At 39.1% G+C, this 20,354-nt stretch overlaps 2 protein-coding genes across 4 annotated transcripts; one reads left to right on the forward strand and one right to left on the reverse strand.

The window, feature by feature from the left end:
- Positions 1-6,530: 6,530 nt before the first annotated feature.
- On the forward strand, positions 6,531-14,070 carry BckdhB (Branched chain keto acid dehydrogenase E1 subunit beta). The gene is made up of 8 exons (XM_089729635.1): positions 6,531-7,154; positions 7,472-7,608; positions 8,238-8,381; positions 9,238-9,393; positions 10,278-10,449; positions 11,883-12,028; positions 13,019-13,105; positions 13,861-14,070. Exons 1-8 carry the CDS (start codon positions 7,034-7,036, stop codon positions 13,999-14,001), a joined length of 1,104 nt encoding a protein of 367 aa, XP_089585761.1. The 5' UTR covers positions 6,531-7,033; the 3' UTR covers positions 14,002-14,070.
- A 1,960-nt stretch (positions 14,071-16,030) lies between these two features.
- Positions 16,031-19,581, reverse strand: LOC114251697 (inner nuclear membrane protein Man1). 3 transcript variants are annotated; one of them, XM_028186053.2, is made up of 2 exons: positions 19,459-19,581; positions 16,031-19,378 (listed from the first exon to the last, which is right to left on the reverse strand). In XM_028186053.2, exon 2 carries the CDS (start codon positions 19,368-19,370, stop codon positions 17,043-17,045), a length of 2,328 nt encoding a protein of 775 aa, XP_028041854.2. In that variant the 5' UTR covers positions 19,371-19,378; positions 19,459-19,581; the 3' UTR covers positions 16,031-17,042. The 3 variants fall into 3 exon arrangements, with proteins under 3 accessions (XP_028041854.2, XP_089585763.1, XP_089585764.1); XM_089729637.1 differs by having other exon boundaries at positions 19,452-19,578; XM_089729638.1 differs by having other exon boundaries at positions 16,031-19,390; positions 19,452-19,542.
- Between the last annotated feature and the right edge of the window lie 773 nt (positions 19,582-20,354).

Raw genomic sequence — 20,354 nt, forward strand, 5'->3', positions numbered from 1 at the left:
CGAGAGAATCGAATTATATAGTTACGCTTAAATAGATTCATATGTAGATAGTAAACACAGACAAAGAGCAAACAAATCTCTTCATCATACGAATGCTTGCAATGTGGGAACCGGACCCACGACCCTCGTCACAATAGTCAAGGGTGTTAATTACTGCACCGCGCAACTCCATGATGACCTGGAGCTTGACTCAGTCAATAAGTATTTACAGTCGGCATCATAGCGCTACATTGAGAAGGTGGTACGACACGAAAACCCTCTTGTCGTGGCCATCCGAAATTACATACCCGATCGTTACCGTCGCCCATGGACTTCAGCAATGCCAGGGGCAGAGCCAAGCCGCTGCCTACGTAATTTTTTTTTATAGCCCTTGTATGCACACGAGCTTACGGCCCATCTGATGGTGAGTGGTTACCGTCGCCCATGGACTTCAGCAATGCTAGGGGCAGAGCCAAGCCGTTGCCTACCGCAACCAAGCCGCTGCCTACCGCAGCCAAGCCGCTGCCTACCTACATAATTATATTTACCTAACTTTTCTTACCTGGGAGGATAAAATTCAAGAATAATGGTAGTCAAATGAGTTTTTTTTAACAAATTAATTTTTAATTATTTACCTGATTATTTAATTTTTAACTGATTTTCTTTTAATATTATTGTATAATATTATGTATTAGGAGTCAATATATCCTAATACATGTCTCACTCAGTCTCATGCGCGTGGATAATGCCCTCACGCTCTTACCCACAGAGGTATTAAATTGAAGTTAGGGGATGATTGGCCCCTTGGATCGGTCTGTCTTTTTGTAAAAGGTTTAAAGATTGTTGTCTGGTGGACTTATATAAAAATCAGCTTTCAGAATTTACGTGAAGTTAGGTCATTATTTTGGGAGCTTTAAAGCGTCTGCAAAGCAATTCGGCCGACGGAAAGAAAGTGTCTGGGAGTATTGGCAACTTATTTTTAAGGATATTGCCTAAAATATACGTAAAAATCAGCTTTCAAAATTTACGTGAAGTACGTAATGATTTTATGTAACTTGATTACCTGATACCTGAAAATTGACCGTCTAAGCAAGGTAGCAGGTAGGCATGCGTTCTTAGTACATACTAACACTACGCAATCGGCCACATTTCGTTCGTCAGAAAATACGTGACGTCTGGGGGCCCTGGGATCTTACTCTATTACGGATCCTCCCGATCCATTAACGGTTTAGGTACCTCAAGCACCAGTCACCGCCCTTGCCGACCCCCTCGCTTGCGACGGAAGGGCTCGACGAGCAAATTAACCCATAGACACCGCCCACTGAATTTCTCGCCAGATCTTCTCAGTATGTCGCGTTTCCGATCCGGTGGTAGATTCTGCGAACCACTGCTCTTGCTAGAGTCAGTGTTAGCAACACTCCTGATTTGAGCTCCGTGAGCTCACCTACACGTCGAGGCGAAGTTGAAATAGCCTCTCAAGGCTATCAGCATAGATTAAAAAAAAACCGCGCTACCAGCGAAAAGTTAGATCCAAAAAATTGTTGAAAAAATAAAAACTGCACCATCTAGTCAATTTTCGTCTATATTTTCAATTTAAAACATTAATACGCGATTTCTCAGTCTATAAGGAGATGACAATAGTATGCGCTCGTAGTGCCTACGTACTATTTTTTTTAAATGGGTATTTAATTCTTTTGCTAATTGTAATTCTAAGTAATTCGTAAAAATATTATATTGGATGAATAGTTTTTATAATTATTTTATGTCTTAATTACTGTAGAGAGGATAATCTGGAGCAGAATACAGAATTTGTTCCATTAAAATTGGACGTTATAAAAATTAAAATACATTTAATATATAATATGCGATATAACGCCGAGACAGGAAAAGTTGCGAGCGGAAAACTAGTGTATGCAATATGCAAACTCAAATGTTATGCCTGACAAATTAAAATAGCACTAACTTATGATCGAAACAAAAAGCTATGCAAATGGCGATTTGCATCACAAAATAGAGAGCATCTCCGATCACTCTTCGGCCAATCAATCCCTGAATCTGGAAGGTCAGGTATCTGGGAATCATCCTGGATGCACCCATGACATTCCGCCCAGATATAAGGTCCTTCTATGACCGTTTTATCTTTTTTTTTTTTATTGCCCTTGGAGGCAGACGAGCATACGGCCCACCTGATGGTGAGTGGTTACCGTCGCCCATGGACTTCAGCAATGACAGGGGCAGAGCCAAGCCGCTACCTACCGCTTAATACTCTCCACAAGCCTCGTTTGAAGAAGGACATGTCATAGCGCTCGGGAAACACCGTGGAGGGGAGCTCATTCCATAGCCGCATGGTACGTGGCAAAAAAGATATCTGGAAACGCACTGTGGATGACCGCAGTGGCTCCGGGTAGTATGGATGAACTCTACTCCGGTGGCGGGCGGTGCGATAGTAAAAACGAGATGCCGGTATCATCTCGAACAATTCCTCAGAGCACTCCCCATGGAACATACGGTACAAAATACAGAGGGAACCAAAGCCCCTCCGCAGACCCAGAGGTTCCAAACGATCCGTCAGAATGGGATTATCAACAATCCGAACGGCCCTCCTCTGTATGGAGTCAAATGGAAGAAGCTGGTATTTGGGAGCCCCGGCCCACAGATGGGAGCAGTACTCCACGCGAGGCCGGACTTGTGCTTTATAAAGCAAAAGTCTTTGTCCAGGCGTGAAGTACCGCTTCGCTCTGTTGAGGACTCCCAGCATTTTGGACGCCAACTTGGCTTTGCCTTCCAAATGACTCCGAAACTGGACATCGCTCGAAATGTCGACCCCAAGTATCCCGATACTCTCGGAAGGTTGCAGGGATACTCCTTGGAATTGCGGCGCCATGACAAAGGGGTCCTTCTTCGCAGTGAACGCGCAAACTTGTGTCTTTATCGGGTTGAATTAAACCAAGTCCAATTCACCCCATTCGGAGACTCGCCCCAGAGAGTTCTCCACTTCAGACACAAGTTTTGATCTTCTCTTTTGCACCACGCTCCGAGAGAGACTCTGATGGCTGATATATCGCGCATCCCCCGTGCTGTGATCCGCATAGCAATGCATGCCATCAATAGACAGCATGTCATTGATATACAGGATGTCATTGATCTATGCGATTGTAGTATACGCTCACGCGGCCCGAACACGCCAGTTCTTTCAATTCCGTTTTTGTCAGAATAGCCGTCGGAGCAACGTGGTTCGTGAGGAACATCAACCTTAACTACGATCTGGGCCTCAAACCTATCAGAAAACTCTTAAAGTCAGCGTCAGAACGGTACTTCCAAAGCGATGCGTCATAAAAATCGCCTCAACGTATTCACCGCTAACAAGTTTCCAAGTCCGGCTCACGCAGAAGCCAGTCACCATCGACGCCCTAGATACGTCCTCACGAATCCATCCGCATTAGATAGCTAGCATTAGGAGTAGGTATAGGGATCCCCGTAAACATGCTCGTCGGACTCGTCAAAGAGCTCGACAAGCACCTTAAATCATACATCATCAGTTTCTCGTCGGGTTTTATCAGCGCGATTTCGATCCGGTGGTAGATGCATTCGTAAAGCAGCTGCCCTTGAGCTATTAGGTCTCCTTCGGAGGCGCTCGGGCTGTTGTTAACCTAACCCTAACCCCTTATTGTTCAGCCTGAGCCCCTGTTAGACCGCCTGATTTTCAAACTGGAAAGGCCTCCAAGCCGCCAGTAAAACCTTCCTAAAAATATAAAATAGATATCTCACAGAAACCTAAAGATTTTGAATAAGCGTGCACAATATACAAGATTCGAACAAGGATATTTAGACCGTCGCTCTCCCGAGAATTGACGCGGGCTCGGTGAAAGATTTCGCTTTTGTTATTTATTTATGGTTCAACATAGTTTGGTCGTCCCCCGCATTCATTAAAGTCGTTGTTACTCTTGTTCGCTTCTCTGCTGCTGTCGGTAGAATCATCTTTAACAAAATAAACGAACAGAACCATTGATCTATGCTTAGCATTCGGGATATATTGATTTGTGAAACCAGGTTAAAACAACTTTTATTTTTATTTTATTGAATAGACGGGTGGACGAGCTCACAGCACACCTGGTGTTGAGTGGTTACCGGTGTCCATAGACATCTGCAACGTAAATGACGCCACCCACCTTGAGATATGAGTTCTAAGGTCTTTGTATAGTTACAACGGCTGCCCCACCCTTAAAACCGAGACGCATTACTGCTTCACGGCAGAAATAGGCAGGGTAATGGTACCTTCTGAGGGTACCTTCCCCTGCGGACTCACAAGAGGTCCTACCACCAGTAAAAACTTAGGGGCATTTTAACTCGCGATTATTCACTCGACTTACAAAAACCCAGATTATGACCGAGAATGAATAACAAAATATTTTTGGCTACATACTAAGATTATTATGATAGAGAATTGGTAGGCCAACCTTTAGCCAATCTAGTGCTAAGCGATTCCAGTGGAAATGTTTTGCGAAGTGGTACATACCAAAACGGACACAATTTCAAACTTAAATCATTTTTTGGCTAATAACGCAATATTACGATTTAAAAATGAGCCTGAATACACCTACATTTATGTGTAGCAACATTTAGGGAAGTGAAAACTTGACCCACGGCGTAGAATCAACAATTCTTTTCACTCTATTGTCAGGTGGGTTACGAAAGGGATTTTCAGCACGAAATGAGATATAAATTTACATCATTCAGTTCCCAGAGTCGTGATTCTGAGCTGTCGACCGCGTTATTCTCGTGAGCAAAAGTAAAAGTAACTATAAACACACCTATACTAAACAAGCACTCTATTGTTGTTAATGCATTTTGATTTTCATTGTGAGGGGTTATGGCCTTGTGCATTTAGACTTTTCAGAGAATAATTAGTAAATAAAGAAATACAGTATAATTATGTCATTCAAAGATGAATGAAACAAAACAACAAAGATTTTACTATTTATATTAGAATAATCCATCGTTCTATTGTACTCACAAAGTGCCGTGTTAATTCGAAGTCGTCGTGGCCTAAAGGATAAGACGTCCGGTGCATTCGTATGTAGCGATGCACCGGTGTTCGAATCCCGCAGGCGGGTACTAATTTTTCTAATGAAATACGTACTCAACAGATGTTCACGATTGACTTCCACGATGAAGGATTAACACCGTGCAATAAAAATCAAACCCGCAAAATTATAATTTGCGTAATTACTGGTGGTAGGACCTCTTGTGAGTCCGCACGGGTAGGTACCACCGCCCCGCCTATTTCTGCCGTGAAGCAGTAATGCGTTTCGGTTTGAAGGGTGGGTGCAGCCGTTGTGACTATACTGAGACCATAGAACTATATCTCAAGGTGTGTGGCGCATTTACGTTGTAGATGTCTATGGGCTCCAGTAACCACTTAACACCAGGTGGGCTGTGAGCTCGTCCACATATCTAAGCAATAAAAAAATAAAAAAAAAAATAATTTTAATCAAGTAAGTAAATTTAAGTAAAAATTTATAGGTATTACGTTTTTATAAATTTGATTACTTCATTATAATATAAAACGCGGTGCGGCTTCAAAATGAATAAATACAGATAAAATGCAAAGTAAATACAAAAATCAATGCAAACCCTATATAAGTAACAACTACTTATATTTTATAATGTCATTAAAAATTACATTACCATTAACAAATACAAATTTAGTGTTATTTAATAAGATCAGTTTTATTTATAAGGCAAATAATTATGTGCCAAAATTTAGCTTCATTTGGAGGATTACACTTATTAAAATGTAGATTATGATGTTTCAATCCAATTTGATTACCCTATCTACGAAGTTATTTGTGCAATGGTATTTGCTAGTAGCTAAATAAAACCCTTGAAAGCAACATCTATTGCTCAACAGAAATCAGCAATACATAGCAAATTCATGAATTTTCGTGTCATTAATTTAAACTTTTCAATTTTCGAAATGATAACCTGATAGACTATACTATGTTAATTATACTATGGTTAGTTATTATACTTATATTAGTACTATGTTAATTAAAATATATGCGAACAAAAACTACTCAATATTATGTGACATTTGGCAGTGGGAACTTTCTTTTTACTAACACTTATGCATGGAATATTCAATGAGATATTTGATGTGGTTTTATATTATATATTTATAGAAGTCTAAGTACATTACAATTGAAGTAGGTTTGAAGTTGAAGAATTTTATAACAACTAAGATAACGTAGAGAGTTCTGAACTGGGTGGATTTTTTTCTCTTAAGCTATGCTAGCTAAGCTAAGCTCATATCTATACTCAAATAATGTATAGTAGTAGTAGCAGTAGTGAACAACAATAAATGTAGTGTAATGTATCATATTAACAACAAGCTTATTAGGGATTCCGCTGTAGTTACCTATATCAGGTTGCCTGATAGCTTTTCGAAGCTAGTTTGGTTTTGAAACCTTCCAATATTCGAAGTTGGACAAAAAACGACAGTGACGTCTTCTCGTTATATTGAAAACGTCAACGTCAACGTCATGAAAATTTAGTAATGTTATTGTTGATTAATGTTGAATTTTCGGATTCGGCACATAACGCGAAGCGGTTAAAAACGAATAGTTTTTCAATTTACTGAAATATTCTGAAGATTTCATAATTAATGTTAGGTTTATTTTGTGTGCATAATATGTTAATGATAGGCTCATCAATATTTTTTTGGAAAACTTCGTTAATTTGTTTAAAATGTAAATTGAACTCATTTTAATAAAGTATTCTCGAAGACCAAAGTTCGTGCCCGTATTGCCGTCACTACACTTGTTTCGAAAGACAAGATATTTGAAAGTAAACATTATCCCGTACAAATAGAGTCGAAGTTGTAATAAAAACTGAACTTCAACAAGTAGGAAAACAATACTGACTAACGCGAGAAAATGCTAATTCTTTCGTCACACACTTTATCAATGATTTTTAATCAAAGCAAAGTTAATTACGTTAGTAGATAACAGCTTATTACCCAATTCAACAGTCGTTGGATTTCGTGACGTTAAAAATGACAAGTTTAAGTACAAAAAGTATTGTGTTCCATAAATTAATTCGAAATGTTAATAACTACGCTAAAAGAATGTCTTCACATTTTATTTATTATCCAGATAAAGAAAGGCCCGTAGATGGTGAGTGTGACTTGAGATTTTTATGATATATAGAGCAAACATGTTTTTATTGAACAATTTGAATTGTACTAATTTAACTTTTAATTTGGTTCATTAGTCGTTATAATTTCTTAAATACTATTATATTTTTGTAATTCTTAGATAAGTGCATTGAAGCGCTCATAATCATATCAGTGGGTGTTAATAATACACATCAAATAATATCTTGTTCATAAATCAGCATTTTTGCTATTAACTGTCTAAAATCAGTTGAATAGTGAGCCTGCCAGCTCTATAGTTAATCACACTTAAAATACGAGATTCTATGTGCTATTCAGGAGAAACGACAAAAATGAATATGATGCAAGCAATAAACAATGCGATGGACATCACATTGAAGAATGATCCAACTGCTGTATTGTTCGGTGAAGATGTCGCATTCGGGGGTGTCTTCAGATGTGCTTTGGGGTTACAGGTAAAAATAATTCTTCACTACAAAATTTGCCAGATAGTTCAGTTCAGAGCTTAGTTTCAAAGTTTCTATTTATGTTTTTAAATTGTTCAAGTCTGATCATTGAAAAGTCAGGTGGCCATATTTAAAAATATTAATAAACACTCCACATTATGATATACATGAGCTCTGACAACCACTTCACAGCAGAAAAGCCGTGAAGATGATGTCTAATAGAATAATTAATTTAATTAAATGAAATGCATTTTCAAAAATTATTTAAGAGACATGGAATACCATTTATGTATTAAAAAGTATAAATTTTGGTCTGGTTGCAATATTTCACACATAAAATTGGTGTAGCTTAGAGACTTCTTTGCAGAGAATTGCTAGTATATTGTACTGTAGTTATAGTATACAATACAATGAACAAGAATTTTGCAGCAAATTAACATCCAAATATTCAGTCCATTTTTAGTGTATGTGAAAGTGTCATACAAACAATATCTCAGCTTCTCCAGGAAGTCAGATAGTCACCTTGGGAAGTGACCTGGGTAATCTAAGACCATTGCATTATAGTGAGAAAGAGGAAGAGAGAGAGAGAGGGAGACCATAACACAGCTACCTATATTAAAGCAATCTATTTATTCCAGGAGAAATATGGCAAGGACCGTGTTTTCAATACTCCACTATGTGAACAAGGTATTGCTGGCTTCGGTATAGGTCTAGCCACTGCAGGCGCAACTGCTATTGCTGAAATACAATTTGCTGATTACATATTTCCAGCATTTGATCAGGTAATTAAACATTGGGTATTATGCACTTAAAGGTTTCTTCATCTATCTGATTATTCCTGTGATTCCCTGTGAGAATAATTGATACAGATATTTGATATTCTGAGTGTAGGCACATTTTTAATTCTTGCCACAGATATATTTATATCCAGAACCCAAAATACTGAAGAAAAACCTTGACCTGAAGCGACTGCTTTATGACTATAATGGAATATTTTATTTTTGAAAAAAAACCGCCCTCTAAAGTCATCTGGTAGGGCAAATGCAAAGTTATTGATGGTATTGACTTGATGATTATATGGCTATCAACATGAGATTGTTAAAAATAATTTGAATTTAGGCCATGGACTTTTCAACCTATCTATAATCAACAAGAAAATATTTTTTGGAATTTCTCAATTATGTCTTAGCATAATGACAAAATCAACCCAGGGTTTGCACAATTGAATCAAGATATTATGCTGAAAATACTTACAGCAATTTTATATCTATTATTTAGATATTTTTATCTAAACTTTAATCTTTAATTTGATTCTTCCTCCTCTAGAAGTAACAGACTTTTCATATAAACTTACATCACTTAAGTCATTATCTTAGGGGTGAATTTCAAAAAATACTTTCTTGATGGAGTTTAACAACATAAAAGGCATATGATTTGTGTGTCGATGAACCATTCATTTATTTATAGATTAAAAACGAAGTACGTACATAATATGTCACATATTAGTTATTACAGAAAGAGAAAATTAAATAAATAAAAATCATATTTACATACATATACTAATAAGATTGTAACAAATTTCACCATTGAAACACAACAATTTTGAGATTGCTTTAGAATTTTTTTATTTTTTTTCAGATAGTGAACGAAGCTGCCAAAGCCAGGTACAGATCTGGAGGGGAGTACGACAGCGGCGCCCTCACGGTCCGCGCGCCTTGCAGTGCGGTCGGGCACGGCGGACTCTACCACTCCCAGAGTCCGGAGGCCTTCTTTGCACATGTTCCCGGTCTCCGGGTGAGTTAAGATTATCTTATCAGATTAATTGGGCAGAAGAACTAACTGATTATTCTCTTATTTCATTATTCATAATATTCTGCTAGCAGCAAATGACCCAACAGGAAGCAAAGGCCTCCATGGATCCAGGATGACCAATGTAATGGTCCGGATCACACTCATAACAACTCAATACACATATTTTTTTGAATTTCCTACTGACGGTATTACAATATATATATATGGATTTATCAAGTTGAAAAGGGTGATTCCACAGTCTGACAGATCGTTTATTCTGTGAAGTAGTTACATATTTTTTTTTAATTCCTCAAACTTACCACCTATTTCTGCGCGTAACCTCCTTGCGTCCCTCACCTCATTACAGAGAATCGTGACCCCCACTGCATCATTCTCTCTGGTACAATTACCCTCCATTTACTGCGGTCCCTGCCTTCGTGGAGGGCATTGTGGAACTTCTGCGCGTGAAGCAAACATGTTTTCCACTTTCAAGGGTGGGAGGGTCGTTATTCAATACAATAAGTCGTCATGGCCTAAAGGATAAGATGTCCGGTGCATTCGTAATTACTGGTAGTAGGACCTCTTGTGAGTCCGCGCAGGTAGGTACCACCGCCCCGCCTATTTCTGCGGTGGAGCACTAATGCGTTCCGGTTTTAAGGGTGGAGCAGCCGTTGTACCTATACTGAGACCTTAGAACTTATATCTCAAGGTGGCCCATTTGCGTCTTATATGTCTATGGGCTCCAGTAACCACTTAACACCAGGTGGGCTGTGAGCTCGTCCAAACATCTAAGCAATAAAAATAAATATGAGCTGCGGTAAGCACTGTGCACCAGGTCGGCCGTGAGCTAAGTCACGTTGCAATAAACGAAAACGTGTATTTTCAAGGTGGTGGTGCCTCGGGGGCCCATAGCGGCCAAGGGTCTGCTGCTGGCCTGCATCCGCGAGAGGGACCCGTGCGTGTTCCTGGAACCGAAGATACTGTACAGGTCGGCAGCCGAAGAAGTACCCGTCGAGGATTACACGCTACCTCTGGGAAAGGCGCAGACGTTAAGAGTCGGTGAGTTTCAGTGGTATACAGTTTGCCGCTAGGGGCACTGTTCAAACTGCATACAAATCTAAGTTAACTTTTACGCTATCGAGAACGTTAAAAAACTCGCACTAAGCACACCGGTCTGGGTTTTATTTAAGTTTACTCTCAACATTATTTATCAACAATCAGTGCCTCTCTATTCTCGTGTCTCTCTGTCTCCCTCTCGCTTCATTGATTTGGTTGTTTTAGACTGGATGTTAGGAGACCGCTTCCGAAAACGAAGACAGACGATAGTACTAATGATAGTTATCTAGACAAATGTTGTTATTAAATATTTGTGCTGGAGCCACTGCGGTCATCCATAGTGCGTTTCCGGAGGTCTTTTTGCCACGTACCATTCGGCTATGGAATGAGCTCCCCTCCACGGTGTTTCCCGAGCGCTATGACATGTCCTTCAAACGAGGCTTGTGGAGAGTATTAAGCGGTAGGCAGCGGCTTGACTCTGCCCCCGGCATTGCTGAAATGGGTGACGGTAACCACTCACCATAACACTATACACAAGGCAATACAAAAAAACAAAAAAAACGGGCGAGTGTGCGCCGCGCCACGCCCGGGTGTTCGTTGATTGGGGCATCAACTCTTTTTGAATTTGTGTTTCATTGCTGGTTTTTTTTTTAGTAAAGTAATGTATTTTTTTATGAAACTATCGTTTCATTTAGCTGCACTAACATGATGGAGCCTAAATAATGCTAATAAAACGTTTAAAAAATATGTTTTTTTTAAAATAAGGATCTATTTTTTTCCGTCCCAACATCAAAGGATTTTTTTTATTTATTGCTTAGATGGGTGAACGAGATCACAGCCCACCTGGTGTGAAGTGGTCCCTGGAGCCCATAGACATCTACAACGTAAATGCGCCACCCACCTTGAGATATAAGTTCTAAGATCTCAAGTATAGTTACAACGGCGGCCGCGCCCTTCAAACCGAAACGCATTACTGCTTCACGGCAGAAATAGGCGGGGCGGTGGTACCTACCCGCGCGGACTCACAAGAGGTCCTACCACCAGTACCATTAGTACTGTTACCCGCTGGGGTTCGGGATAAATAAATTTTCACCAAAGTACAACTTAGAAACTGTATTAAACACTTAAACACTTTAAAACACTCAACAAACACTAAAACTTTTGCTTGTTCCGCCTCGCTTCAGGTGATCCGTTCGCTGTTTCGCTTCGAGTAGTTCTGATTACTGACTGACTGTCCACACCTCTCTAGTAGCAGTTTCCGCTATATGAAAATAGATGGCGTTGTAATTCTCTAGCATTCTGGATCCTTTGATATTCGTTCGACTATTCGGCGATAGATGGCGTTACTCTTACCGGCGTAACAGTACTACCTTCTGTCTTCCTATTCGGAAGCTGTCTCTTAACGCCCAGTATAAGTGCAATGTTGTCCCGGGCAGGCGCCGCGGCCACGCTGGTGGGCTGGGGCACGCAGGTTCACGTGCTGCTGGAGGTAGCAGACATGGCGCGGGACAAGCTCGGCGTCACCTGTGACGTCATCGATCTGCAGTCGATCCTGCCCTGGGACGAGGAGACCGTGTGCAATGTGAGTGCTCCCGCCAAACTTTTCGCTGCGATTTGCTTATCGGAGACGTTGTAACTGTACTGAGACCTTAGAACTCATGTTTCGAGGTGAGTGGTGGCGTTTACGTTGTAGATGTCTATGGGCTCCGGTGAACCACTTAACACCAGGTGGGCTGTGAGATCGTTCACCCATCTATGCAATAAAAATAAAAAAACTACTCTAAAATCCTATTTCTTTAAGCATATTTCCCTATTGACACAAAATACATACCGATTTAATAACTTATCGGTTGGTTAACTTATCTTGTGTGTGAAATAGGTATCGATCCTTTTAGGAATTCCCGCCTCACGCTACTACGATTACAAAATTGCAGCAAAATACCAATAGTTCGTTGTTCACTCAATCCCAAAATGTTAAGTTATTTGAGTCGTCTATTATCAAAGGTGGCAATCTGTGCATTTGGACAAAAAAATGTTATTGATATGTCAATACAGATTGATTTGAATATAATCGTCTCCTTCAAAGAATACGGTTCAAAACCTGCATTAAATAAAGGTTAATAGTTAACCTGTTATTTATCTAAGATGTCGTTCCGAAGAGTTTTGTGACTGCCAATGGAATACAAAGTCATTAATTCGTTTTTCTGATTTACCAATATTGTTCAAAAGTCAGATTGCCGGCTTTGATAATAGACGACTCATTTACTGGTGGTAGGACATCTTGTGAGTCCGCACGGGTAGGTACCACCACTCCGCCTATTTCTGAAGTGAAGCAGTAATGCGTTTCGGTTTGAAGGGTGTGGTAGCCGTTTTAACTATACTGAGACCTTATAACCCTTGTCTTAAGGTGAGTTACATTGTAGATGTCTATGGGCTCCGGTGACCACTTAACATCAGGTGGGCCGTGACCTCGTCGGCCTACCTAAGTAATAAAACAATAAAATTAAAGTTCGTTGCTTAATAAATCCCAACAAATCAAGTTCTTCGTCCACTGTCTCCCTATTTGTTCCAGTCCGTGAAGAAAACTGGGCGGTGCTTGATATCCCACGAGGCTCCGCTCACGTCGGGGTTCGGCGCCGAGCTCGCCGCCACCGTGCAGGTCAGCCCCACCCCCCATATCTATATACAGGGTGTCCCAGAAAGAATGGATAACCCTGAAATACCTCATAGTAGAGCTATTGGGGAATTAAAATAAAAAAAGGGATATATAGTCTGTTAATTAAACTTAATTTCATTACTGTCCTTGAACTTCGTTTAGTGGGCCGTGCAATGTATATGGAGAGTGGCCCATGTCCTTGGACTTAACTTTTACGCTATCGAGAACGTTAAAAAACTCGCACTAAGCACACAGACCGGACCTCGTGATTTCTTCGTGATAGTTAAGGACATTTGAGGCCTATGAAATCGAAGGCAACTAAATGCCTTAATGTCGTACAATGGATTAACAATGGCGCTATCTTGTTTAGTTAGTTGGACACGCTTTAGTGTTTTCATGTTATAACAAATGCAGCTAAATCTCTAACAAATTCAGCACAAAAATTTTATTTTTGCTCTGTACTAAGTACTAATAAACGAAGTTTCATCATTTAAAATTCAGATAATTAGTAATATTCTCATTCTTTATAAATCTGCTTTAAAATAAAGAATATCGCAGCTATCCGAACAAAGTTATTTCAGTTTCTCAAACCGAGAGTGTTGGTAACACTGGCCCTAGCAAGAGCAGTACTTTGATGGATCGGAAGGATCCCTAATGTGGTGTTTAGGGCCGATTTTTGTAGTTTACCTGAATATTTGACAGACTTGGATTTAGCTGCCTTTGACTTTATAGGCCTCATTTATTCTACTTTTGAACAGGAGGAATGTTTTCTGCACTTGGAGGCACCGATAGCTCGAGTGACCGGCTGGGACGCGCCCTTCCCGCATGTCTTCGAACCTTTCTACTTACCGGACAAGTGGCGCTGCTACCAAGCCTTGATACAGCTTATTAACTATTGAAAACTGTACACTATTATATAAGTAAAGTTTTATTTTTGGGATTTATTAATATATTTTTTTATTTTGAAATTGAGTTTTATTTAATTTCATCTTCTGCTTCGGCGTCAGCTCGACTTTGACGTCTGTCCGGCTGAGTTTAAGATGGCCGCGCGTTTGTGTCATTGACCTATATAGTACTAGGCTGCACTAAAAGTATCGGGAATGGAATATTTCCACTGTTCCTGTCATATTAAAATCTTTTTAATTGAAAACTCCTTGGTTTTAAAAATCGAATACCATTTATTTATTTAAAAAAAGATTCTCGGTCTTGTCACGAGGTTTTGTCAAACTTGTTTAGTCGTTGAGAAAATGGAATTGACTCGAGAAAATTCAAGAGCGATGATTTATTATGACTTTCGAAGTGGTTTAACACAAAAACAGTGTGTTGACCGGATGATTTCTGCATTTGGTGATGAAGCCCCATCCAAAACCACAATTTATCGCTGGTTTGCTGAGTTTCAACGTGGACGTGTCAAGCTCAGTGATGATCCCCGTCAAGGTCGTCCAAAAACTGCAGTCACCCAAGAAAACGTTGATGCTGTGCGTAAGCTGATTGAGGAAGATCGACATGTGACATACCGCGAAATTCAGGCAACTTTAGACATTGGCATGAGTCAAATACAAATAATCTTGCATGAACAATTAGGTGTAAAAAAGTTGTTTTCCCGATGGATACCGCATTCGCTCTGTGAAGAGCAAAAAGCGGCTTGCGTTACTTGGTGCGTCAGAACTCTCGAAAGATTCCACGCAGGATCCTCAAATGCTGTATACAACATTGTATCAGGTGACGAATCCTGGATATACGCGTACGAACCCGAAATAAAAAAGCAGTCACGAGTTTGGGTGTTCGAAAATGAGTTAAAGCCAACAAAAATTGTTCGTTCACGGAGTGTTGCAAAAAAAATGGTGGCCACGTTTGTCTCCAAAACCGGCCATGTTCCGACTATTCCTCTTGAGGGACAAAGAACGGTTAATGCAGAATGGTATGCTAGCATTTGTTTGCCACAGGTCGTTTCTGAACTCCGTAAAGAGAATTGCAACCGCCGCATCATCCTCCATCACGACAATGCGAGTTCTCACACCGCGCACAGAACAAAAGAGTTTTTAGAGCAAGAAAACATAGAATTATTAGACGATCCGCCGTACAGCCCCGACCTAAGCCCTAATGATTTCTATACTTTCTCTAAAATAAAGAATAAATTGCGTGGACAGAGATTTTCATCACCTGAAGAAGCTGTGGACGCCTACAAAAAGGGCCATTTTGGAGACCCCAACTTCCGAATGGAATGGTTGCTTCAATGATTGGTTCCATCGTATGGAAAAATGTATAAATACATTTTTAAATAGTAATGTTGTGTCACTTCGTTAATTCCCGAAATTTTCAGTGCCGCCCTCGTATTGTGTGCCTTCAAAAATAATAAAGTATTAGGCTTAACGTTTTACAATCAGTGACCTTCCTGGACGTAGGTAGACCAAACTAGACGACCTTGTCAGAAAAAGGGTGACGTGTAATAATAATTTAATTGTATATTAAAGCTGCGTATGCACCGGCGGTATGGGCGTATTAGAAACGCGCATGTGTAGAAAGCACGACCCTACTTATTTCTGCCGCGAACCAATCATGTGTGCCGTAGTGGGGTAACCATTGAACAATAGAATTAAGATTCGACCTCATGTCTCAAAGTGCGCACTGGCGTGCACGTCTAGGGGTTCCGGCAACCCCTAACTTCCTGATGGGGCGTGAGTTCATTTACTCATTTAGGGACATAAAAACGAGGATATTATCAGAGTTCTATTAACCACTTGATATCAGCAGACCCTAACTTTCCTAAAAAAAGTCCACATATCTACACATATTATGATTATGTGGAAGTATTTAACTCTGTAAGTTACAATACTTTTCTTATCATATGGACAACTATTGATTATTTGAGCTGCCTCCCCCTGCCGTTGATCAAAGTTTGTGATGCATCAATGAAACTAGCTTACATCTATTTGTAGCAATTTATTTAAAAAAATGAAAATCATTCCATAAAAATTAACTCTAAGACAAACGTTAGTAGAAAATACATGTCAATTTACCGAATAAGTGAATGTTAAATTTTAACTACACAAAATATAGTAGATATTAAACTATTATGCAGTCAAGGTGAAAACATCTTCAAGTCAATTGTTGAATTACATTTTTCAAAGTAATCAAATCTTGTCCTTTATGAGCTGTGCATGTTGTGTTAAAAGCTTATGTGTTTATATTGACTGGTAGGCTTTATTTAATTTAAAAAAAAAATATTATAAGAGCTTACATGTATGAACAGTTCTCAGAACATTCCAGACAATAGTAGACCTTATAACATTGTGCCTTCACGACTGATTTTCTTTATTTACTAAAGCTTAAAAACTATCTAAAACTACACATTAAACAAAACATTAGTAAATTGAATAACAAATCATAGGTATTAAAACTAAAACAGGTTATTCAATTAGAACCCGTGACATATTTACAGTTCATGAGCAAATGTTTGCATCATTCAATTTTACGCTGAGCCCTATATTATTTTTCTATATTTCAGATCAATTTTGCCAAACATATCTGACCAAATTTTTAGATTTGAAACAACTTGAATGTTAGCTATTACTAGGTAGATAGTACTTAAAAATCAAATTAAAAGTGAAGTCTTTTTAAAAGTTGTATTTTCAGTAATACCATTTTAGTGCTTGGCTGATTTAATTTAAACTTCTAGCATTTTCAAACACTATTTTTACATCTAGTTTTAAAAATATACTTAGAAAAAAATATTATAACAAATCAGGTTTGCTTTATGAAATAAATTATTATATTATAAAAACCCTTCAAAAATCAATTTTGTTCAAAGCAGGGAATCAAGGTGAGTATAAATATTGTTATGACCAGAATAAATAAAATGATTAATTCTTTAAGTCTTAAATTGTAAACTCGCCCCATTATGACAAAAATTCTATTCAAATAAGTTCATCATATTACTTTACTCATCCCATGAGCGTTGAGGACGGGACATTTTCAAATATGGTCCAATAGATGGAGAATTTGGGAACCTCTGCATGTAGCGCTCTAAACGCAAATATTTAACAGTGATAAGTCTACCCTCGTACCACCAACCGTGAAGGCTGCGGTACACGACGCCCGCGTCTGACGGATTCGCACATTTCACATATACACAGCACGAGCTCCTCTCTATCTCAATATGTAAGATGTTGCATCTGTCACCACATTTCTCGAGAATTACATCTTGAATGACTGTCCTTAGATTTGGGTTTGCATCATTTTTATCAAACATGTGGCGTATTTTAAGGCATGGAGTTGGTGATACAGTTAGGTTATTAACAGAGCCTTCTTGAGTTTCAAATGCTTGTCCTTGCCATGCTGCACTCCTTTTAGGACTGTTACTTGATATCCATCTCCAAACCCTGGAGTCTTCTCCATCAACAGACTGAACCTCCATTCTCACTCTGCTTTCATTTCTTTGTATGAATTTGACAGCAGCATCCCAAACAGATGCTAGTTTTTCCCTGTTCTCCGGTGATATCAGTGTATCTCGAACATGATCTACAGATATATAAGGTTCACCACTATCTACAGTTTCCTGAGAAATTACATCAATAATCTGTCCAACAAGTGAATAGATTTCATCATTTTTACGTTTTCTATAGTTCAAATAAAATTTGTAAAAGGCTTGAGCAGCAACAGCTAATAATGTGATGAAAGCTACAATAATGATGGTCGATCCAGCTGAATAAATTGTGTTCACCAATAAACAAGTGAGTGGCGTGGATGGATCAGTTAATGTGATTGCAACGCTACCTTTAGTTCTTTGCTGTACAATCAAATCAGTGTTGGATATTGGAGAGAAATCTGCATCTTTTGTATAAAGATTTTTTAGTTGTACAACATTGAGACCCCACCTGGGATTGTTAATTAGCAGCACCTGCAAGTTATTCAGATCTGTGCGACACTGGCTTACATCAGTCGAGTCTGCTTTAGACCTGGCAATATCCAAAATTTCTCGCTCAGTCAAATAAGGCATAGCTCCTGGTTGACCACATTTGTATGATGCTATTCGTGTTGTCAACTCTGGATGAATTACCTTCAAAAGGTCTTTAGCATAGCTGACTTGTTCCTTAGGCACACAATTGATACCAGGCCTGTTACCAGGTATATTCAAATGACAAATAGGTATAACACTGTTCTGATCATCCACAACGGATGTTATGTCATTCTTTTTTACCATGTACATAAAAAATAAGCAAAAAAAAAAAAGAGCCACAAGACCAACCAGAGCCAGAGATACGAGGTTATTTTTCAAAAATTTCTTTTCATTTACCATTTTATAATCGACTATATCAGATCTGGCCATTCCAGTTATATAAGACCGACGAGGTATCATTGTGCTTCCATTGGTTGTGTCTCGGTCAAGAAAAGGCGATTGTTTCGGTGGCTCAGCCTTTAGCGAAGACAGGCGGCGGGTGAAGTTACTTAAATATGGAGATTCCACCTCATCAACAGTAGACGTTGAAGGCTGGTATGTACTTGTGACAGGTTTATAAGTACTGCTAGAAAATCGAGAGGTATAGTTTCCAATAGATGGTCTATCACCGAGTGTAGATGTGAGACCCAGTCTTGATCTTATGGAATTCAAATGATCTGAAGATGACATAGGTGAGGTGTAGTTGGTGCTTGGCAGAGAAGGGCGAGAAAACAAAGGTGACTTTGGACTTGTCGAGGCATCATTAGTTGGTAAAGTACTTGATATGTAATCACTGGACCGTGAGTTGCTGCGGAATGGTGTAGATGTTTTTTTGTCAACATCAACATCACTATCAGAGCCAGTTTCATAGTCATCCTGGTCATTACCGACAAAGGTGCGTGTCACTTGCCGCTTGGTTATCGTTTCAACCTCCTCGTGTCGTATCACAGACTTCTCGTCCTCAGATTCAGAGCCCTTATCCGAATCACGCCTGGCTGGTGAGCTTTTCTTGGAAGGCGTTCTTCTCGTTTTGCTGACAGACGGTGGCAACATGCTACCACCAGTTGTCGCTCGACGCCCGCGTTTGTCTTTGATCTTATTCACGTTGTCTAAGTCAGACTCCTCACCGCTAGAGTACCGCGCCAAAGACCGCCTATTCTCCGCCTTGTTGTCACTTGCTAGAGGTCTACCTTTGTTATCCAAGACCATCTTCAGTTTCTTTACGAGAAGTTTCCGCGTGGAAGCCGTAATCGGCATAACTGGAAATCCATGCTCTGCCAATTTTGTTCGTAACTCGGCGTCTGACATTGACTCGACTTGATCGGCCATCGTGAAGTCTGAAAACACAACTATTGTTATTATTTTGGTGAAAACTCACTAAATCACTAAGCGACATTTTAAAATAAATACCATTAACCTTAATTTAGATGTTTGCTATGAAGAATTACGTCAAATTTATATTAGAATTCACCGGCGCGTCATCTCTCACGAACCCCGCGAAAGAACATCGTTATTTAATGTTGCCATTTGTTAAAACAAATTTAATTTTTTTTTTAGATTGTTTTACGGCCCTGGATACGAGTCTTTATTATCAAATTTAACATAAAAGGGTGGTGCCAGGCGCTTGAGTGAATTTTTCTCAATCTTCACCCAATTTCTACTAAAAAAATAAAAAAAAACTAATTCTGCTTGTTCTCAAGTGCTTCTTTTAATCGAGCTACTGCTTCTATTTGGCTATAGCTCATCCGAAACAACAATATCTTCATCCAATTCCATATATGATAATAAATATTCTTACCACCTAGTTCCTATCATAAGTGCTGGTAGGTACAGCTCTCTTGGCTATCTCTCACCTCGCAACTTAAATTACTGTCTCTAAGAGTTCATATCTCATCACCTGCATTGCTGTTAATATGTTTGCCTAGAATTCGAAATATAGTACAAATTAATTACTGTAATACCACTATGGGCTTGTATTTAGGTAATACTTGGTCGTTCTCTGGGAAAAAATGTAGTAGGGCTTCTAGGCTAACACTATGACGAAAATGTATTTAAACCTACCCATGGTTTAAACCACACAATAATTAATGTGTTGTTTATAAAGTCTTTTTACGGTTCTGACAGATTATAGTTGTAGAATGCCAACTTTACTGATGTTTTTGAATAGTGCATTTTGTGTAAAATTAAGGAATTAAAGAAATAAAAAAGTATGGAATTTATAGTAGTAAAATAAGTAGAATTCACGAGAATATGAGGGAAAATTTTGTAAATATATTTTTTCAATTGAGGCTTAAACGTAAGCAAAATGTCTAA

Source organism: Bombyx mandarina, chromosome 09, assembly GCF_030267445.1.
Source record: "Bombyx mandarina strain Sakado chromosome 09, ASM3026744v2".
In the NCBI taxonomy this organism is placed as follows: domain Eukaryota; kingdom Metazoa; phylum Arthropoda; class Insecta; order Lepidoptera; family Bombycidae; genus Bombyx; species Bombyx mandarina.